Source organism: Myxozyma melibiosi, assembly GCF_037950935.1.
Source record: "Myxozyma melibiosi strain Phaff 52-87 chromosome Unknown BZA70scaffold_11, whole genome shotgun sequence".
Lineage (NCBI taxonomy): Eukaryota > Fungi > Ascomycota > Lipomycetes > Lipomycetales > Lipomycetaceae > Myxozyma > Myxozyma melibiosi.
Genome location: NW_027042925.1, coordinates 381259 through 401975, shown reverse-complemented (window position 1 = coordinate 401975; position 20717 = coordinate 381259). Strand labels below are relative to the sequence as shown.

General features: G+C 50.3%; 7 protein-coding genes and 1 non-coding gene across 8 annotated transcripts; 4 read left to right on the top strand and 4 right to left on the bottom strand.

Moving 5' to 3' along the window:
- Positions 1–2: 2 nt before the first annotated feature.
- Positions 3–1772, bottom strand: BZA70DRAFT_250585 (uncharacterized protein). Its single transcript, XM_064910700.1, has 2 exons — positions 1408–1772; positions 3–1350 (listed from the first exon to the last, which is right to left on the bottom strand). Exons 1-2 carry the CDS (start codon positions 1699–1701, stop codon positions 61–63), a joined length of 1584 nt encoding a protein of 527 aa, XP_064766653.1. The 5' UTR covers positions 1702–1772; the 3' UTR covers positions 3–60.
- BZA70DRAFT_282942 (uncharacterized protein) lies at positions 1773–3840 on the bottom strand. The gene has a single exon (XM_064913361.1). It carries the CDS (start codon positions 3425–3427, stop codon positions 2108–2110), a length of 1320 nt encoding a protein of 439 aa, XP_064766652.1. The 5' UTR covers positions 3428–3840; the 3' UTR covers positions 1773–2107.
- Positions 3841–7616: 3776 nt separating this feature from the next.
- Positions 7617–9805, bottom strand: BZA70DRAFT_70705 (uncharacterized protein). Its single transcript, XM_064915336.1, has 2 exons — positions 8936–9805; positions 7617–8872 (listed from the first exon to the last, which is right to left on the bottom strand). Exons 1-2 carry the CDS (start codon positions 9303–9305, stop codon positions 8073–8075), a joined length of 1170 nt encoding a protein of 389 aa, XP_064766651.1. The 5' UTR covers positions 9306–9805; the 3' UTR covers positions 7617–8072.
- Positions 9806–10190: 385 nt separating this feature from the next.
- On the bottom strand, positions 10191–11582 carry BZA70DRAFT_291201 (acyl CoA binding protein-domain-containing protein; the record flags this gene model as incomplete). Its single annotated transcript, XM_064914280.1, has 6 exons — positions 10191–10319; positions 10400–10975; positions 11042–11114; positions 11192–11264; positions 11351–11485; positions 11567–11582. The coding sequence occupies 6 exons, from the start codon at positions 11580–11582 to the stop codon at positions 10191–10193; spliced, it is 1002 nt and encodes a 333-aa protein (XP_064766650.1).
- Positions 11583–11752: 170 nt separating this feature from the next.
- BZA70DRAFT_70831 (uncharacterized protein) lies at positions 11753–13106 on the top strand. Its single transcript, XM_064915337.1, has one exon. The coding sequence runs from the start codon at positions 12032–12034 to the stop codon at positions 12845–12847; it is 816 nt and encodes a 271-aa protein (XP_064766649.1). The 5' UTR covers positions 11753–12031; the 3' UTR covers positions 12848–13106.
- On the top strand, positions 12957–15880 carry BZA70DRAFT_312269 (VTC domain-containing protein). Its single transcript, XM_064914981.1, has 2 exons — positions 12957–14064; positions 14121–15880. Exons 1-2 carry the CDS (start codon positions 13365–13367, stop codon positions 15806–15808), a joined length of 2388 nt encoding a protein of 795 aa, XP_064766648.1. The 5' UTR covers positions 12957–13364; the 3' UTR covers positions 15809–15880.
- A 1067-nt stretch (positions 15881–16947) lies between these two features.
- On the top strand, positions 16948–17019 carry BZA70DRAFT_t76. The gene has a single exon. It is a non-coding gene; the product is annotated as a tRNA-Asp (tRNA).
- Positions 17020–17485: 466 nt separating this feature from the next.
- Positions 17486–20341, top strand: BZA70DRAFT_282912 (uncharacterized protein). The gene is made up of 2 exons (XM_064913360.1): positions 17486–18800; positions 18851–20341. The coding sequence occupies exons 1-2, from the start codon at positions 17689–17691 to the stop codon at positions 20274–20276; spliced, it is 2538 nt and encodes an 845-aa protein (XP_064766647.1). The 5' UTR covers positions 17486–17688; the 3' UTR covers positions 20277–20341.
- The last annotated feature ends 376 nt before the right edge of the window (positions 20342–20717 follow it).

Here is a 20717-nt window from a genome sequence, read left to right as displayed (position 1 = left end):
TTATCTGTTAGTTTCAGTAGATTAATATGAACTATATACATAAATATACATAATCTCCAATCATTCAATAGTCTTAAGCATCGTCTCAACATCCACAATCTTCTCCCGTTCCTTCCCACTCCTCTTCCCAAGCTCTCGTTCCACTCTATCAATCTTCTGCCAATCCCCCCACGACACAATCCTCATACTCGACACTGCCGCACCGCCAAGCTCGCTTCTGACGCCATCCCAGCCGGCTCGCGGAGAATCAGTGGTAGCAGAACGAGGTCCGATCGTGCCTGTCTCAAAGTCTTCGATCACGGTGCTTGCAGTCTCAAAGGCGTCGTACATAGTCTCTGCAATCACGCCAACGGGACCACGCTTGATCCACCCAGACGCATACAGCTTCGCGTCTCTACCCTCGATAGACTCGGAGACTTTGCCAAGCTCGTTGAGTAGATGATTTGCTCTATCGTCGTACGATTGCTCTAGCCCAGCCAACGGATGTGTTTTGTATCCAATGCTGAGAAACGCAGCCGTACATGGCACCTCGACTCTCTCGCCTGTAGGTTCAACCCGCGTTTCCTTCAGCAGCGGATCCCCCGCCAACCTCATCAGATCAAACACTGCCGCTCCCAACTTCTCTCCTCCACCAGCAGCAGCAGTAAACCCAGCCGGCGACCTCAAAAACTCAATCTCAAACGTCTTCGCCGCTTCCTCCGGCCGCAGAGTAGATCCCCGCTCGAGCAGCTGCAGAAGCCGTTTCGCGACCCGACCAAGTTTCTTCCCGCCCTCGGCAAACGGCCGCATGATCTCTTCCGGGGGTGGAATATACCCGACACCACCCAACGTCATCAGTTCGCGAACCTCCTTGTTTGTAAACGACGCCTGCGCGGGACCTCGTCTGCCGACGATCTTGACGTGTTTGATCTTACTTGCTGATAAAGTGTCGATTGCGCGGCTTGTAATGTCAGTTTTGCGGAGTACGTCAATGTCGGTGAGTAAAATCCGCGCGACGTCCAAGGCCACGTTTCCGTGGCCGACGACGACAGCAGTGTCGCCAGAGACCAGATCAGGCTTCAGATGCTGAAACTCAGGGTGTCCGTTATACCACCCGACAAACTGCCGTGCAGAATAGACTCCATCAAGCGTACTCCCAGAAAAAGAGCTACCGGAAAGCATCTTGTCAGAGTCTGCTCCGTAGGCGAGGATCACAGCGTCGTAGTGCCGGCGCAGGAGCGAGAGTGGGATCTGGTTCGGCGCGTGGACGAGCGGTGTTTGTGGTGGGAACGCGCTGGGACCGATTGCTGTGTTGCCAAAGAAGTTGAAGTATGGGGATTCTGCAACTTCTTCAAATTTCTCTTGACAGTTCTATTTGTTTTGTCAGTTTCATTGCAATTAGCAGACAAGACAGCAGAGGAAGCATACCTTAACTTCAGGATGATCCGGCGCGACGCCAAACCGCGCCAACCCAAACGGCACCGGCAATTTCTCAAACATATCAACCACAACCGCTCCTGCCTCCGTCCGCTCCAAAATCCTGTACGCGGTGTAGAATCCCGCCGGTCCTGAGCCAACGATGGCTACCCGCAGCGGGCGTTGAGTCGAAGTTGCTGACACCGTCGAGTTCCAACGATGAGCAAGCGCGGGAGAAGCACGCGGTATCCGCCTCACCGCCGACCACGACGCCCGAAGTATCTGTGGTGAATGTAATATGCTCATAATCACAGACAGCAATCTTCCTCTGTCGCAATTCTGTTGCTCATCCACCTTTCCGAGATTTCAGAAGGTCCCATCTTTTTTCAGGAGTAACCGAGCTTGTTTAAATGAGTAAGAAGGCCTCTGCACGTGATTTCCGAGGCGAATTGAATATTGAACTGAGCAGTTCTTGTATCCTGAGTATTGTTATATGTTCTATGGCGATGCCTTAGATCTACATACTGTCTACATGCTGACGCTCACTGGAGTCTTTTCCAACTGCTATATTATCTCCTAAAAGTACATTTTTTGACCATTTTCTTCCCCAATTTTCAAAATTCTCGGTATCAGATATAAAAACACAAAATCTTCATCATCGATCGTTTCACTCGACTGCGCGAGTGTCAATATTCAACGGCATCGCATGCACTTATTTGAACCAAAGCTTGAGGGCGTGCACGCCAGAGCTATTGCCCGCTGCAGGGACAGTCAAAAGCAACTCCTTTCCGGTCTTTCCCTCGGTCTCGGAGGTGCTGAATCTGAACGGCGAAACGGAAGCGTACTCCATGTTGTAGTCGGCGCTGGAGTATAGGACCTTCTTGTTGCTGGAGAACGGGCCGACGGGAGTGCTGCCGTATTCGATGATGAGCGCGGTGGGGTCGGCGGTGGAGACGTAGACAAAGAGGTACGACCAGTGGTACTGCGAGTAGAAGATCGATGCACCGGTCGGGTACGCGACAGACTCATCCTCAGGCTCGTTCGACATGACGAAGGTCTCGGATCCAGAGAGCGAGAACACGGCGTCGGCCGCGTCAATACCGTCGGTCGTGGGCTCGGTCTTGAGCCACTTCTGCGAGGACTTGTACCAGTACAACCAGCGCGACTTGTCGCCGACGTACTGAGCAGGCGCGGACGCGACGTACACGTTCTGGTAGTTGCTGTTGTCGACCGCGTACATGTAGACGACGTGGTTGACTCTCATCGACGAAAAGACTCCATAGTAAAGCTGGTTCTCGGCCGCGGAGCTGTAGAGATCGAGCGAGCGGGTGACGTTGAGGCTGGTTCCGCCGGTCTCGTCGTCGACAGTGACCTCGTACTCGACCATGTAGGAACCACGCGAGCCGTTAACGATGGACTCGTACCAGTGAACGGCCTTGGTGTCGGAAATAGTGGCGCACTGCGAGCGCGCGACAGCGGTGCCGGTAGTATCTTCCGCGTCGGACTTGGGAATCAATCCCCAAACAGTGGAAAGCGGGGTCTCCGTCGAAAGTCGCCAAAAGCCGCCAACTTCAGTCGAGTTCTCAGAAGCCGGCTCATCGTACAAATCGTGCTCAACATCATTGCCTCCATCGTGCGCAGGAGAGAAGTAGGTGCGGTAAAGCGTCTCCGACGTCTCATAATCATAAGTCGTCCCCAGAAGCGTCTCGGTTTTCTCAACCTCGCTATCTTTCAAAAGCAAATCTCCGGTCAACCAGAACGAGCGCTTGCCAAACGGGCAGTAGGTGATTGGCGCGTAGAAGGTCGAGGAGTTGTGCGCCTCCTGAGAGTAGGCGAGCGAGCCGTAGTCGGCGGAGCCTTCGAGAGTGAAGTCGGTCGAGTGCGCCTTGCGGAGCCATCTCGTCTTGGGGAAGATGACGCTCGTCTCGATGATGGTGTCGAGCCAGTACGAGTTCGTGAACGGGGCGGCAAAGGCGGTTCCAATGAAGGAAAGCGTGGCGGCTTGGATAAGGAAAACTTGGGAAGAAATCATTGCTGTCGAGGTGAGAGTGTTGAGGATGTGGATGTAGTCTGACCGTAGTGGCAGATAGGCCAGATATTTATACAGCGCCAGACACTCTCAGCTCTCTCTTTCGATAGAGATATCACGCAATGTCGCGCTGGTTTCGCAGTGCATCCTACATGCTCAGGAAAGATGTTAGGATGTGATTATGCGATGGGTGATATCCAGATGGTCGTCCGTCCAGCTTGACGGTCCCTTCGACTCATGCAGTTCAGCGGGGTATCTAAAAGACTTCATTACAGGATATCTCGGTTCCTTCTGATGATATCATGTATATCCAAACACACAGATCATTTTCAATTGAATAAACCAAAAGCCATTGTTAATACATAATAATGTCCCGCTATTCGCGTTCTCTCATACTCCAACCCATTTCCTCCAGTTCTGGCGAGGCTGGCGGAGGAGGGGGGACGTTCCCAGCCGCACCACACGCGTCAAAATTCCTAACTAAAAACCAAAGCAGGAGCAGAGGTATGTGAGCTCTTAGGCTTGTAGGAAGATGTCATATATCATTATCTTAAGCTGAAAGCTGCATATTATCATATCTTATTCTATGCTTGACGGGGTTGTATTGTTTTCTGTACGGCTGACTTGGAATACGGAGGAGGAAAAAGAGATTAGTGAGGTCTCGCGACGCGGCTTGGGAGAATATTTATCGCTTTGCGAGTTTGCAGACTTGCTGGCCATTACAAGCAAAATACCCCAGATTATCGCGTATGATATCCCTATATCTGATTCTTGAGTGCTGCGCAACTATCACAGGTTCCAATCCATACTTCACCCAGCCCGATGACTTTCCGGAAGACGCCCATATACCAATAATGTGAAGCATTCTGTCGAAAACCCTACGGCTGGACGGGTGGCGCGAAACAGGCAGATCGACAACAAACCCAAACACGACGCGAGCCGAGAAAAGCTGCCGCAGACATGGCGCGCCTCCTGCAGGGCCTGTACAAAGATTCCCTTTCCTGTTCAGGCCCATTCTTGGTAGCGCTTCGCTTGTAAAGAATGAAGCCCTGACTGCATGAAATGATCTCATAAACGCGAAATTCAAAATGCTTAGGCTCGCTTATTGAGCGTGCTATGGGTAGTGCGGACGTGCAGTAGTGCGCGTAAGTGAGAAGCGAAGGGTGGTCGGGTCTAGTTGATCCGTTCCGAATTTGATCTCTGTCGGAGTATGTGATATCCAAACTCCTATTAACTCCGGACTCCGTCCCGAGATCAGAGTGAAGTGTGTCGACTGCAATGAAGAAGGAGCAGAAAAAGAGAAAAGGAATGTAGGTGATGCGTCGGATATCAGAAATCAGATACGCGATTATCACCGATTGATAAATCTGCAAACCTGCATGCGGAGTAACGGAAGCTGCGGACTTATACCCAAGTGGAAAGGCATGGAGAATTCTGAATGAACTATATACCAAATCATCGAAGGCAGACCTACGCAGTAACAGTAACGGCGTGACAGACTTGGAGTAAGAACTGGTAGGGTGGTCAAGACAGACAAGAGAAAGAGGAAGAGGGTAAATATGTGAAGACTCGAAGAGGCCTGGTGGTGGGTAGAGTCTATTGCACAATCAGACTGTATGCTGAAGGGATTTTATATATTCAAATTTCTGGCTTCCGTATTTTTAGTATTAAAATTTGTTATGGAAGATTTATTATTTACATTAATTATACCAAAGTACAAAATCAATATATGAGAACCAACTGTCTCGCCATCATCAGACCATATTTACAACGGAATAACATACATCGTTATATAATATGGAGATGCCCTTCATCATATATCCGACGGAATAATAGTCATCGTCGGTGTATACAATGGAATTCCTCCTCTCGTCTCTATCCTCTCTCATCCGCCGCTCCCTCTGGACCCCCCGCGTATTTCATCCATCATCCACCGCTCCCTCTTGACCCCCCACATATCTCATCCATCTCCAGCAAGCTGAGCTGGTCGCCGTGTCGAACGAGGACTGATGATCTTCCCTACCCCAGCAGGCTGAGCTGGTCACCATGTCGAAATCGATTGCCGAGTTGCCGGTCCATAATATTTCCTACCCCAGCAGGCTGAGCTGGTCGCCAGATTGTTGACAGAATCACAGAACAGAAATAACACAGAGGAAAAGAAAACCGGTTCGCCGGAAATAGAATCTTTGATTGATGATTTTCCGGTAATGAGTCCTCTGGGCACCACCGAGTTGAACGTTTCGCGAAGTCATGTTGTCGGAGATGTCGATCCTCGTGGTTGAATGTAACAGACTTGGGACAGGTGGAGTGTATTGCTAGTGGAATGTGTTAGCAGTCATCAAGTAAAACAATCATCAAGCACCGGTACTGACCATAGAGATAGATTACCGCTAGTACGCGAGGATAAGATATTCGTAGGTCCAGTGAAGATGTGGATGGATGCAGGTGTGCTCACTTGAGCATCATGTCGTTGAGCATCATGTCGCATGACTTATTGAAGTGAAGATGCTTGAGGTGGAATAAAAGATGGATAGTCTGCGTGACTTATGGGACTAGTAGGAGGTGTCAATAATAATCCTATTAGAAATTAAGAAAGGTTAGAAGTACTGACCATAAGATAATTTGTTGTTTTAGAGTTGTCAGTTTGAAAGAAAGCCATATCTCTTTGAGATGTTTGAGGCTCTTAGAGGTTGATGGAGGAAAGAAGAAGAGGTCGAGGAGAGGGGGGAAAGCGCCCTTTTTATATTCCAGTCCGGGCGGGCCAGATCAATCGCGCGAGTCATTTCAAGTTTGCCTGAAAATGCTTTGTTGTTGATGAAGAATTGCCAAATCGGGATAAGCTCGATCGCAGCGCGAACAAAACTGACGGAAAAACGAACTTAGCCCGCTATTGTTTCGGGCGGTGTCGAGCTTTTTGACGTGTAGCAGCGTGTAGTTCCTAGTAGATTTCATTTCTCAAGCTCTTCCGTGTAGCGTAGAATCAGGGCTTTCAGATCCACCTGTTTTTGATATGTCTTCTCGTGGTTCTGGCTTGTTGCAACGCGCATTTCGAAACGGTCGTCCGCAGCACCGTTCAGCAGCCTTCAGTAGTTTTCCCTTTGTACACTTCGACTTCGTGCACTGCAAGAGCAAAAACGACCCGGTTCTGCAGGAATCGTAGTTTCTGACATCTCGCAGAATCGATCGTGTAGATATCCTCGACGTAGTGTGAATGTCTGGTTGCGGTGTGCACAGTCGGGCGGTCAGTGTTCACATTAGAGAACCGATTTCGATCGCTCTATAGTCGGTAAGCAGCAATAAAGACTGTATTCAAGATATCTGCGACTATACAGCTCATCTATTACAAAACAAGATCGATCAGGGACAGTTGAGCGCTAGTTGGCAATCTAAACCGCTAGTCTTTTTGTTGTGGTGGTGTGCGTGATACGTCCGTGTACTCTTGTGTAACAATAAACCGAGCAGTACGCGTACTGTATACCATTCATCGCGCTTAGTGTGTCAGGAATGGCGTAAATTGCTTTTATTCGACCAGTTACTATACAGAAATCTATCATCACTCAGCTCTCAATCCCTCCAGAGCACAGAATTGATGAGTATCTCGTATCTCATTTTTACAGATGATCACCAGAGCATATGCTAACAGGATACAGTACATGACCGTATGAGTCAAAATGATTCCTTCAAAGCCCAAATCGTTCCAGATACGTGCCGCAACGTGTCTCTGTTCTGCTCTCATGAGTGTCTCGAACACAAGACTTCACATCAAGTCTAGGACCAAACGTGACAGCGGTCTTGATCGAGTTCACACTCAACAGCTATTGGATCCAATGCAGACATAAATACAGAACATTATTCACAGCCGTTCGAGACCATTTCATACCGCAAATAACACTTGATTATCTGACCTCAACTTATTTCAGAACTCAAGATCAGCATGTTGCGTACACCTCGGCAAACGCAAAGGCCACCAAAGCTGTCTCGGTCAATAAGTTAGGTTTCTCCTTGTTCGCCCATCGCGCTGGCAGACTCAGTTCGAGAGAAACTAGACGATATTTTTCGAAGATTTCCTGTGTGAGTCCAGAAGTGTGCTGCTTGTGACGTGTTCACCCCTTTGACTGATCCTTTCAACTGCGACTTTGATGTCTCAGCAATTTTATATATTCGATACTTCAGAATAGTCTCCCGCTTGCTCTAGGAATCGCAGCAAGTAAAGGTGCTGCATGTTTGAGTAGTTTTGTCTTGCTCGTCCATCATCAGGATTTGATGATCGACTTAGCTTGCCGAAACTTTAAGCCGAGTGAAAGATGATGCGGCCGCTCATTTCTCTCGACACTCTCACGGATGTCTACAGTGTTCGCTGTCGTTGTTGGATATATGCGAGCTCCGTAGATTCTCAGCTTTTACTATCAGATGTCCTTTGGTAACGTGAGATTGTATGATTGCTCTCGAATGTGCAAAACATTCGAGGAATGATCAAGGTGAGAGAACCTGGGAGATGCATTAAAATTGCTATATCGAATATGTACAATTTCCTACTTTATATTTCCAAAAAGAAAGAAAATAAAACCATTTTTATATGGAAAATAGACAGAACTCCAAAACTTCTCGTCGTGTCTCGTTTGGCTGTAGTTTGCGGGTGAGAGAGCGGTCAAGCATGCCGAGGGATATTATGCAGCGGACCCCGTTCATCAGCAACCACAGGCGCGTCCTCGTCATCGTCCGCGGGTCTATTCCCAGACACCACCTCCGCAAGCTTTTTAAGCCGTTTACTACCTCCTTTGGCTGCTAACTTATCGTCCGTGCGAATCTCCTGTACGTCGTCGACGCTGTGCACGACGATCTTGCCATGTCTGTCAAACTCGAACGTGAAAAGCCCGACGATGACGGCGCCGCTGCCGGACGAGCCGACGTCCGAGTCTGAGGAGTGTGAAAGCGAGAGCGCAGACGTGGATGGAGACGAGGTCGGGACGAACATTGTTTGCCAGCGCACTAGGAGTTTTGTAGGCGACTCGTACTCGTACGATCCCGACGACCCGTCTTCGGTTACGTCGTCGTCGACCGAGTTTTCTTCGTTGACCACGCGCATACTCATGATTTTGAAAACAATACTACCCTTTTTGTGATCAGGCGTAAACTTGTCGCTCAAGCTGAGCATCGACTGGCCCGTCCTTTCCCACGTCGATTTCTTCCGCTTCTCAGCTCCGCTGCTGTCGTCGAGTAACATCGTGTCTGCAATCTCGGCGAATCCTTCAATCGGACCCAAGACAAGAAAAGGCAAAATCCACTGCGCGAGGCGCCAGCTTGTCAGGTACGCGATCTTGCCGCGAATCGAGGGCAGGCTGGGATGCGATTTCGGGAATAAGCGGAGTTGGATGTTGGGAGAGAGGAGTGAGGAGGGCGGGGTTTCGTGCTGGAGATTTGGTAGGAGACGCGTCAGGATATCGAGGGCTAGTAGTTTATGGTAATAGTTAGTCAACGTGGTTGAAGACGCAGATCTAGGAGTGTACGTACATTTCCCAAGTTCGGTCTTCTTACTCTGCCTTTTTAGATCAATTTGCTTGTCGAGGTTGTCACTTCCGTTATCATATTTTATCCTGACATCATCCGTCACTGTTTCTGTATTTCGTTTTGTACCCTCCGTCTTCATATAATTTGATCCAGCAACAGAGGACGAAGACGGCCGAGCTAAATCCAACGATCCAGTCGGATCATCCGGGACACTCCTCGCTCGCCGACACGCCGCCCTGTGAATCCCTCTAACATTCGCAGACAAAATGATCTGCAATGCCGTCAGCCCAGGTTTATCAAGACCGCAGCAGCGAGACGAGCTTGCTGCTGACCAGATCCGAAAGAGGCCAAAGTCGCGCGGTTTAAGAACCATTGTGAGCGATCGCTTGGATTCCTTGAATTTCCTGGATCTTTCCGTACAGGACTAGCACGATTCAAAATAAATCCTCTGTATAAAAATAAGCAAGTAGAATCCTGGGTGTAGTGGTGTAGACTGGCAACAGCCGAATGCTCTCACAGAAGGGTCAAAGAAACAATATGATCTCAACAATAATCAGGCGATTGACGGTTAATGCCAGATAATAAATAAACTTTACGATGATCTCCCACCTGCTGCGAATCATCAGCAAACACCCAATCTGCTAAGCACAAGTGGTTCTCTGCTTTCCCCCCTCAAACAGGTATATACAGATCATGTGTAGATATCTCTGGCAGTTCCACTCTGGTCTATGTCTTTCAAATAGCAGATCAAGAATCGCGAATACTGTCAAATACATTGACGATCCGCAGGTATTGGAATAAACCCTAACCTACATTGTCGGTGCGTCGGTCGCTATCAAATCCGACATAGCAGCCAGTGCTAATGATCCTCAGGCAGGTAATGATTTACTCTGCGCGTTCCTTTCAGTCCTACGAGCTTTGCTGACGGCAGATAGATTCATATGGTAGTAGGCAAGATAATCTTTTGACTTGGAAGTGGCCCTGCTGGGCCATGTTATTTAGCATTAGCAGTAAACGGTCAAGAACGTAAGCAACTCAAAAAATTGCCACGGATGCAAATAATCAAGACGATGAATGGAAAAAGGCAAATATAAGAGATCAAGAAAAACAACGGCATTGAACCCCAACATTCGAAACATCAGTAGCAGACTCCACAAACAACAAAGGCATTTCAGAGAGACATCAAACAACATGAAGAAAAGGTTAAAACAAAAAAGATGAAAAATATGACTGTATGTACAATACTCCTGGCAGCTATTCATGCAGATACTTGTAGAGTAGGAAATCTCGATGAATCAGGAGCACGGCGCAAGTTGCGTCTCCAGCGTAAGAGGGTGATGATTGAGGCTATGAGGGCCATATCCAGAGCAATTCTTTTCGAAAGATGCTAGCAATTGTGACAGTGTGTGTTAGTCAGGTCCTATTCGTAGCCGGGCGCGTAGTCAGAAAATGAAGCGGGGTACGTACTGCGAATTTAGAAGCAAGATAGAAAAGCAATGACCTCCACGACGGGTCTCCACCCCCGTTACCGCTATTTCCCGACTCTGCAGATGAAGCAGCAAGTCCCCGCCGAAAAGAAGACAGATTGTTGAGCCCTACTAAGCTGGGAAGTTGACTGAGAGAGTAGGAAGGAGTAGACGGTGCAGTGACAAAAAGGTTTCGACGCGGCGACTCAGAGGATGGGAGAGTAGGCATGGTTGATAGTAGACTCTTGAGATACGTCGCGTTTGCAATCAGATCATCCAGAGTACTGCTGACTTCTGAACGCCATAAACTTTCTGATCCCTCATCGTCCTGTTCGTCCTGCTCTTTATCTTGTTCATCTTGTTCAGCTTCGACATTTGAATAGCTGCGGTCTTCATCGTCAGCCGCATCCTCGGCTGGGGCGGTCATGGTATCTGCAAGTTGAGTATTTTCCGCGGTCGGTGAGCCGATTGGCGAGTCAGAAGACGAATCGAGGTCTTTGACTTGATCCCATAGACCTCGTAGCTCAGAGATCAGTTCGCGGGATTCTGGAGTTGAGCTGGCGAATTTGTCCATCGTCTGGAAAGAGAGTTAGCATAGTTCACGTACACTGCTTCAACCACAGATAAGAAATGAGAAGGATACATCTAAAAGATAGGGAATATATTGCCGCTTAGCTTCGGTTTTTGACAAACCCCGCTGCGAATACCAAGCGTCCCTGTAATGTGTTAGTGGTTAGCACCGCAACAGATTCCGACGGCAAAACCACAAAAGAACAAATGAGCTGTGGCTCACCATTTCGTTCTTCCCGCCTCGTCCTCTTCCCGGTTACCAGTCGGCCTAGGCATAAGCTGGTCAACATCTCCGGCTATTTGCGGGGTAAGAGTACGAATCAAGTTAGCGATGAGCGTATAGGTAAAGCTGCGGAGAGAGAGCACAGGTGCGTATTCGTACCGGTTGCCTGCTTGTAGAGGCCGTAAAGATGTATTCTGTTTTGCAGCGGAGGCCGCTGGATCATATGCGAAGCGGAGGGGAATTTGGGATTTGATAGCACGCGGATAGTGGCGAGTGCCTGGACAAACACGCGATCTGGAGAGCGTGAAAGAGGAGGTGAGCCTCTGAATTCATGATTGCACAGTATATTGAGCAACAGATAGAGAATAGACATACCTATTGTGTCCTCCATGGCTCACTGAATAGTCAGCTATAGAGCAGACAGTACGGATCCGGGTGCCTGTTGGATTGTTGACAGTGATGATATCGGAGCTTGAGAGTAGACTGAAGATCCGAAGGCTTGTGAGTTTATTAGATTTGGTTCGAGATTGCCGCAGGTTCAGGCACTGGTTTGTTTAGCGGGGGAACAAAGTCTGAACCGGGCAGTGATGTAGTTGTTAAGATGTAATTGATATGGCTAGTTTGTACAAGCGTTTTATTGTAGATGTTTATTGTCGAGCTGGTTAATTAACTACTAAAGAAGTAACTGCCTGAGACAGTTTGGAAACGGGCGGGCTCAAAACACGCAAATCTACAGAGCGCGCCTCAGGTCGCTTGCAAACACCAGCTCAATTCCCGTCCCTGCACCTTGGTCGTCAGCTCTCAGCATTTCTGTGTATCAGTATCAACTGGTAAATAAGTATGACGAGCAGACTTTCTGAGATGACGGCCAGGAGACTGCTCTCGACGGCTGCAGCGGTGGTGGGGTCGTGTGCGTCTGTTTACTCTGGATACCCAATTAATACCATCATGAACGGCCCCGTGCTCGAGGCTATTACTGAGAAGATAGACGTCGAGACGGTTACTTACTACCTGTACATTGCCCTGCAATATCTCCTGAGTTTTCTGTCAAAAGTTGGACTGGACTGGCTGGCGGAAATCATCATTGCGTTTCTCACGCAGCTGGCGATAGGTAAGATTCTGGACGATCTGAACGAGAGACTGCGCAGTGTTATCGATCTGATTCCCTCGGACTTGATTGACGGAATCTTAAACATGCTGCCGTCGCTGCCCTCACTTCCTTCGCTACCTTCGATCCCCGGCCTCCCGTCGCTTCCAATCCCGAGTTTGCCTACGTTCCCGACCCCTACGCCGCCTGAGTTGCCTGGGTTGCCGACGACGGCGAGCTGGCTTCTTTTGAGAGTTGTTCAGGAGCTGGCAAAGACCTATCTTACGCTCGAGTTGCGCCGTTTCATTACAAAGAGACTAGCGGGCGTGGAGAAGCAGAGATCTAATAGTACGACAGAGTCGGTCTCTGATCTCGACCTGTATCAGAATGCCGAGGCCGAGACTGAGGGTGAAGGCGAGGATGAAGGCGAGGCCGGGGATGTTGAGGCAGCTGACGACGTGCACATTCTGCCGATTGAGATCGGTGAGCTGCGGGCCGAGTCATCTTATAGAAGAGCTGTGGCGCGATTGCAGGAGCGTCCAGAGGGCGTGAGTTTCAAGACAGATTAGCTGTTCTCTTGTACGGTGAAGACAGTGTGCTGATGACGTCGGCTTTGATGGCTCCACGCCTCTGACCGCCGTCGCGAAATATTTTAATCCTACGTTCCCTCCGACAGACCCACAGAAGAATCTGCCAACGTCCACCGTAAATAAAACAAGCAACTGACATTAAAGCTTCACAGCGAAGAGCAGTAAACAAACAAAGCACGGGACACGCTTTGGTCGTGCGATTGGTCGTCTGCCGAGCCGCACGAGGGCGCCCAAAAAAGGCCGATTGAACTCAGCCTGGCGACGAGCAGCCTGCTCCTCAGTCACTTTCTCTGCCTCCACTTCGGTTCTCGTCGGTCCTCGCGAGCACGTGCGGCTCCCTTGCTTGCTTTGCCTTTGCCTTTGCCTTTCTGTGTTGTGGGACCCTTACGAGGCCTTTTGCTTCTCTTCTCGCGCTTTCTTTCTCGCCCTCCTTCGTCTTCCTGGGCATACCACCACCTGAGCACTTTCTCTCCGCATCTCTGCTCTATCCGCCGCCATGCTCTTCGGCGTCAAGCTCGCCAACGAAATCTACAAGCCTTGGTCGGCTTCCTACATCGACTACGAGCGTCTCAAGCGTCTCCTCAAGGAGGACGAGGACGACGACGACGTCCTCCTCTCCCGCCGCCAGTCAAAGGTCTCTGCTACAAAACGCGCGCAGGCCTGGACCGAACGCGACGAATCTACTTTCGTCGAGGCCCTCGACGCCGAGCTCGAAAAGGTCTACGCCTTTGAGTCAAACAAGTACGCAGACCTCAAAGACAAAGCCGCCGCGGCAGATGCAATCATCCACCCACCTGTCGGCGCGCCGACAGGTGGGGGCGCGCCCGACGCGCCTGCACCGCAGCCCGCCATCGAGGATTTGACCGACTTTGAGCGCGAGCTGGACTCGATCGCCGCCGAGGCCAAGGAGCTCGCAAAGTTCACGCGACTCAACTACACCGGCTTCTTCAAGATCGTCAAAAAGCACGATCGACTCTACTCGCAGTACTCTGTCCGTCCGTTGCTGCAGGTGCGGTTGGCTGCCTTGCCTTTCAATTCGGAAAATTACTCTCCCATCCTCTACAAGCTCTCGTCGCTATATGAGTACCTACGTGTTCACAAAGAAAGCGTGCTTTTGAGCTCTGTCCCAGAGGTGGGCCTAGCCATGTCTCAGGCACCTACTGCCTCTGCCACCACTACATTCAAGTCCTTCAAATGTAAGTTTCTCATTCTTCACGATCTCGTATTCTGACTACATGCTAACAACCCCTAGTCTGGGTCCATCCTGAAAACCTCATGGAGGTCAAGACCTTCATCCTTCGCCGTCTGCCTCTTTTGATCTACAACCCCCAGGCGAGCAAGATCCTCAACATGTCCACTCCGGACCCTACCATCACAACTCTCTATTTCGACAACCCGGATTTCCAGCTCTACCTCGAGAAACTAGAATCGCGCGAGACTGCCTCTTCGCTCCGAATCCGCTGGTACGGCAAGCTCAACTCTCATCCCGAGATCTTCATCGAGCGCAAATTCGTTGATCCCGAGGACAAAGAGACCGTGCTTGAGCAGCGGATCCCAATTAAGGAGAAGTACGTCAAGCCGTTTATAGACGGCACGTATTCGATGGAGAAGACCATTCGTAAGATGCGCGAACGCAACACACCGATCGCGGACGTTGAGCGATTCGAGAAGGTCGTCTCTGATATCCAGAGCTTTATCCGCTCAAACAATCTCCAGCCGGTGCTGCGCGCGGTCTACTCGCGAACGGCGTTCCAGATCCCGGACGACGATCGCGTCCGCATCAGTATCGACAACGACATCGACCTCATCCGGGAAGACGCGCTAGATCTCTCGCGCCCATGCCGCGATCCTGATGACTGGCACCGACACGACATTGACGATATGGGACTCGAGCATCCGTTCAAGACGATCAGAAAGGGAGAGATCTCGCGCTTTCCCTACGCGGTCTTGGATGTTAAGGTTGCGATGAAGACTGGCGACAGCAAGATTCGTCCATCGTGGATCAAGGATTTGATGTCTAGCCATCTCGTCAAGGAAGCGCCCAAGTTTTCCAAGTTCGCCCACGGAATCTCAATGTTGTTTGACGACGAGGAGTACATCAACGTCCTGCCGTACTGGCTATCAGAGCTCGAGAAGGATATCCGCAGAGATCCCGAGCAGGCGTACGCCGAGGAACTTAACCGCAAGAAGTTTGGTGACGATCAGCCGCTCAGTATCTCACTGAAGCAAGTGACCTCGCCTTCGGGCTCTCCCAGCCGCGTCGCATCGCACTCCGAGGCGGTCTCGTCATTGATTGCGGCGGTGAACGAGCAGCCTTCGCGACATGGTCGGACGGAGTCAATCTCGATGCGTAGCTTCATCGACGACGAGGACCGCGAGCATCAGCAGCTGATCGGAGTGGCTTCAGACGATGAAGAGGAAGAAGACGAATCGTCGTCTTCAGAGGATGACGACGACGACCCGAGTCCCACGGTGGCTCTGCTTGGTCGGCGTAGACAGAAGCGGAAGCAGGGCAAGTCCAACGGACACAAGTCGTGGTTTACTTTGAGATCGAGATCGAAGGATTTTAAGCTGCCGCCGGGTGTCGTCCGTCCCAAGCGCCTGCTCACACAATCAGGCACGGTAATGGTCGAGCCAAAAGTCTGGCTCGCAAACGAGCGAACGTTCAACAAGTGGCTCCAAGTCACTGTCTTGTTGTCGGCACTGACGTTTGGTCTCTACAACGCCGCCGGCAAGTACAACTACGTCGCGCACCGGCTCGCGTATGCCTACTTTGTGCTCACGCTGTTCACCGGGTGCTGGGGCTATGGCGTGTATATGCATCGCGTGAAGGCGATCCAGATGCGGTCGGGTAAGCATCTCGATAGTCCGTTGGGGCCTATCGTTGTCAGTCTGGCGTTGCTGGGTGCGATTGTTATCAATTATTATCTCGAGGAGTAACTGTGACTTGTGTTTTTGTGAATTGTTAAAGCTGTATATATCTAGAATAGAGTGCTTTTGGTAACATGTAAATGTCACGCAGACCACTGCCTTCTACGCTCGACTACATTTCCAATCTACGAAAAAGATGTCTCACCACCCACTATCTTACCCCAGCGTACCACAAGTCCGATAATTAAATCAAACCCGTTACAAGAAGAAGAAATCTCTTGTCAGCTAAACAGGAAAGAATATGTAAAAGTGGTGAATTTAATCTTTGCGTAAAAACTAGCTATCTTGCCATAGAGGCAGTGAGAGACAGCCCGTGAGGGAAGCTCCCCTTCTGACGATTCATGGGTGACCATGGAAAAGACCAGAAAGACAAGGTGGCTTAAGGTATACGCGAAATTCTTTGAGAAGAAGAAGAGGGAGGGTGGCGTGAAACACATGCTCGAGGTTGGCTGGGTGTGGAAAGAAGGTGCAGCGTCGAGAGGTTTCACGCGTGTCCACAGAGAGAGAAAAGTAAATAAGAACCTTAGTCGAAAGAGAAAAGATGAAGAGAAAGATGTATTAGTAGCCACTATGATAAACAGAATTGAGTCAGGTAGTGTCGAATCGCCAAACCAGAACAGCAGTGAAGAAGGATGAGTGAAAAACGAAGAGAACAGATTTTATTGCTGAGCAGGAGGAGCAAGCAGAGTAAACCCTAAACATGAATCTCTCAGCCAAATTAACCCTACTTTTTGCTAGCACGTGATTTTATTGCCCTTTCTGGTGGTTACTGCTAACGACGGCCGGTCTTGTTTGAGAGGTACGCGTACTGGTCTGATCTGGCCAGCTTATAGTCAAATGATAGAAAGTGATTTCGATCAGGATTTGAAAGTTGACGGCCTTTGTTTCGTCTTTAGTACCGATTGGTGTTGTGCACGATCTTCTTCCGTGCTCATCTGATTTGTAACTCGGTCGCGAAGTTGCGTAGTTGGTGTGGTTTGTTTTGTCTTCTATGCCACGCAGGTTGGAAATACCAATGTAAAATCAGTCCTGACGCATTTCTAAACCTACAAATAACCAAAACCACTCAAAACACGCCCAATCTCCCGCATTTTCACTTAAAGTTCCAGGGGTTTATCATGCCCAAAATCTTTTTATTTGTCAAGGAGTCGGTAATAGTTTAGTGGCTAGAATTTCCGCCTGTCACGCGGGGGACCGGGGTTCAATTCCCCGTTACCGAGATTTGAAGTCTCGCGACTGCCTTTTCTTTTTTTTCTTTTTTTTTTTTTGCTTTGCTGGTGGTTGTTTTTATGTAGGTAGTGAGGTGATTAAAATGTTGGATGATACAGCTTTTTATTTATATTTATAGTAGAGGGAATCAAGTTGAGGGAAAATGTGTGAGAAGGAAGGCATTGGAGAATTGAGATGGTCGACGGAGGAAGTGTAGATAATTTCTTGTAGAGAGTGAATCGTCCGCCATCTTTCCCTCAACTTGACCTCCGATTCTGAGATTCAATACTTCTACTGAAACAAAAAAAAATATCGAGAATTCGATCTAGCCTATTTCACTCGCCACGCCAAACAGCTCACCTACATTGATCTGGGAAAGAAATTCGGAAAAAGAGGGCCTGGATCTCGAGTTGGGAGATTGGAAGAAGAAAAATTGAGTTTTGAGCCCCGGAATTAATTCGATTATTCTAAAAAACCCATCTGGTCTCGGAGAATATTCGGAAGCCACGTTCTAGTCCCATATATAAGCAGACGACGCCGGGATCAGTAAGAAGGGAGCCGCAAAGCTTTGGGATACGAGATATTGAGGAAAAGAAAGTGAGCATTAGTTTTCGGTGTTGATTTACTATCGGATTGATTGATTGATTTACGACGGGATCAAAGATATTCGAGCTTCGGATATGCTACGACGAGTAGCAGCAGCGGGATCTTCACGGGCGGTTTTGAGTAGGTATCAATTGGGTATCTGCAGATTACCAAGGACGGCGCTGAGTAGACAGACGTCGGGAGCTGAGCGGTCGAGATCATTGTCGTCGGTGTATTCCTCGCGGACACTTTCGACTACAGCCGTGTGTCGGAACAGCAGTGATTCCGAGAGAAAGAAGATGGGGACCAGCGCACAGTTTCTTGGAATGCCGCTTGTGAATACGCTGGAGACGGCTCGCTCGCCTTATCTGCGTGCGCATGCAAACAATCCCGTCGCGTGGCAGCAATGGACGCCCGCGACGCTGGCGCGAGCGGTGGCAGAGAACAAGCCGATTTTTCTGTCGATAGGGTATCATACCTGCCACTGGTGTCATGTCATGAACCGCGAGGCGTTTTCGTCTGAGAAGATTGCGGCAAAGCTGAACGAGTATTTTATTCCAATCAAACTGGACCGCGAGGAACGGCCGGATCTGGACGCGATCTATATGCTGTATCTGCAGGCGATGTCGGGCGGCAGAGGCGGATGGCCTTTGAATGTGTTTTTGGCGCCGGGGTCGTTGGAGCCGATCTACGGAGGGACGTACTGGCCCGGTCCGTGGGACGAGGTGTCTGCGAAAACAGGCCGCACGACGAAACCCCCCGGTCCGGAGTTCCTCGAGGTGCTCGAGCGGATCCACGAGCTTTGGGCAGAGGACGAGGCGAAGTGCCGGTTCGCGGGCACGGATATCGTGCGTCAGCTGCGGGACTGGACGGCGGCCAGGAGTAAAGGTGATTCGACGACCGAGCTTCACGCGGGTGTGCTGTTTGACGCGTACGAGTACTTCACCGAGCGGTTTGATGAGGTGAACGGCGGGTTTGGCGAGGCGCCGAAGTTTCCGCAGCCGACGATGATGAGTCTGTTGATTAAGATGCATCCGCATATGAGGGTGAAGGAGAAGATCGACATGGGCGATGATCGAAATGCAGCCGATATGGCGATTTATACGTTAAAGAAGATTGCTGGAGGAGGAATCAAAGATCAGGTTGGGCATGGATTTTCGCGGTATTCTGTTACTGCTGATTGGCAATTGCCTCATTTTGAAAAGATGTGAGTTGCACGGTTGAGATTTTGCGTGGAGTGATGCTGATTTGGATTAGGCTTTACGATCAATCGCTGCTGTTGACTGCGTATTTGGATGCATGGCTTTACGATAAGAAGAAGAACCAATTTGCTCTGGACTGCGTGCGCGATATTGCAGAGTACCTGGTGTCGGGATCTCTACGAAACGAAGCCGGTGGTTATTACAGTGCTGAAGATGCCGATTCTGTTGCGCCAGACAATACATTGATGAAGCGCGAAGGCGCGTTTTACGTTTGGTCGTACGACGAGTTTTTCAAGGTCTTGGGTAGGATACCCGGAGACATTGCGGCCGCGTACTGGGGTGTTTCGGAGTACGGGAACGTTGATAGCCAGTATGACTTGCACGGCGAGCTGGAAGGCTTGAACGTGCTGTCGGTGACTATGGATGTGCCGGAACTGTCGGGGGTGTTTGGCATGACGGAGGAAAAAGTGCGGGAGGTGATTGAGGATTGCAAGAAAAAGCTGCGAGCGTACAGAGAAGAGCAGCGACGGGCGCCGGAGGTTGATGTGAAGATTGTTGCGTGCTGGAATGGGCTTGCTATGGGAGCTTTGGCGCGGGCGGGAGCGGCGGTGATGGAGATTGATCAGGTGAGCCGGACGAAGTGGCTCGAGAGCGCGAAAAAGACGGCGCGGTTTTTGAAGGAGAAGATGTTTGATGCCGAGAGCGGCCGGCTGTGGCGGGTGTTTTGCGACGGGGAGAGGGGGAGTACGTTGGGGATGTGCGAGGATTACGCCTATGTGATTTCGGGACTGCTCGACCTCTACGAGGCTACGTTTGACGTGAGCTATTTGCGATGGGCGCGGGAGTTGCAGGAGACGCAGAACGCGCTGTTTTGGGATTCGGAAGACAACGGATTTTTTTCCGCGCTGGCGGAAGACGAAGGCGCGCGGGAGCTGATTCTGAGGATGAAGAGCGGCGCGGATACGGTGGAGCCGTCGTCGAACGCGGTGTCGGTTGCGAACCTGATGAGACTGGCGGCGGTGTTTGGGGAGGACGAGTACGAGCAGATGGCGCTGCGAACGCTGGATGCGTATGCGAAGGAGATTGTTGCGCAACCGCAGTCGTACTGCGGGATGCTGGGCTCGGTGGTTGCGGGGAGTGAGGGACTGCGGACGGTGGTGATTGTAGGGCAGACGAGGGAGGAGATGAAGGAGACGGTTGAGAAGATGCGGTCTGTGCTGGCGGCGAATACGATAGTTGTGGGACTACGGAAAGAGTTTGGGGAGGGAGCGGAGGAGGAGGAGGCGCGGAGGGCGCAGGAGTGGCTTGTTGCGGAGGGCGATGAGATCTATGCAGGTCTGCTGAGCCGGAGCGGGAGCAGGAACGGGACAACGTCGTACATTTGCCAGGAACGGCGGTGCAGCGCGCCGATCGAGGACAGCGAGGAGCTAGTGAGGGCGCTAAGCGACGAAGTCGGCAGTAGCCGAGAGTCGGATGTGTAAATAATAAAACGGGAGATAAGCAAGTCAACGAGATGGAGTCAGATTTACACTATTTACTCCGCGGCCATCTGGTTGCCCCGACAACGGCGGCAAAAGTGACCCAGCGGTTTCGCCAGCCAGGGTTTTAAGGTTTTGTCAGTTACACAAAATTAAAATAAGGTTTGTGCAGCCATTTTCCAATCTTCGGCTTTGGGGACGAGACAAGAAGACAAGAAGCCGCCGTTTAGCAGACTGAGCGCAGTTTGAAGCAGAAGCAGTTTGAATCTGCTGCTGTTTTGTTTATTGTTCTTGTTATTGTTCTTCTAGTACTTCTTCTTTGTTTATATCTTCATCTTCTTCTTCACCATCTCCTTCTAGTATCTGCAGCGATCTGCTCGTCCTCCATTCTTCGCTACTACGCCGCCGCCGCTCCTCCATCACAGCCGTTCCTCGCTCTCGGCT

Excerpts from the sequence above, each read along its gene's own strand:
- BZA70DRAFT_250585 (XM_064910700.1), bottom strand. The coding sequence starts at position 1,701 with ATGAGCATATTACATTCACCACAGATACTTCGGGCGTCGTGGTCGGCG. Across the intron at positions 1,351-1,407 it reads CGGATCATCCTGAAGTTAAG|AACTGTCAAGAGAAATTTGA; the intron begins GTATGCTTCCTC and ends CAAAACAAATAG.
- BZA70DRAFT_282942 (XM_064913361.1), bottom strand. The coding sequence starts at position 3,427 with ATGATTTCTTCCCAAGTTTTCCTTATCCAAGCCGCCACGCTTTCCTTC.
- BZA70DRAFT_70705 (XM_064915336.1), bottom strand. The coding sequence starts at position 9,305 with ATGGTTCTTAAACCGCGCGACTTTGGCCTCTTTCGGATCTGGTCAGCA. Across the intron at positions 8,873-8,935 it reads GAAGACCGAACTTGGGAAAT|CCCTCGATATCCTGACGCGT; the intron begins GTACGTACACTC and ends ATAAACTACTAG.
- BZA70DRAFT_70831 (XM_064915337.1), top strand. The coding sequence starts at position 12,032 with ATGACGAGCAGACTTTCTGAGATGACGGCCAGGAGACTGCTCTCGACG.
- BZA70DRAFT_312269 (XM_064914981.1), top strand. The coding sequence starts at position 13,365 with ATGCTCTTCGGCGTCAAGCTCGCCAACGAAATCTACAAGCCTTGGTCG. Across the intron at positions 14,065-14,120 it reads TACATTCAAGTCCTTCAAAT|TCTGGGTCCATCCTGAAAAC; the intron begins GTAAGTTTCTCA and ends AACAACCCCTAG.
- BZA70DRAFT_282912 (XM_064913360.1), top strand. The coding sequence starts at position 17,689 with ATGCTACGACGAGTAGCAGCAGCGGGATCTTCACGGGCGGTTTTGAGT. Across the intron at positions 18,801-18,850 it reads TTGCCTCATTTTGAAAAGAT|GCTTTACGATCAATCGCTGC; the intron begins GTGAGTTGCACG and ends GATTTGGATTAG.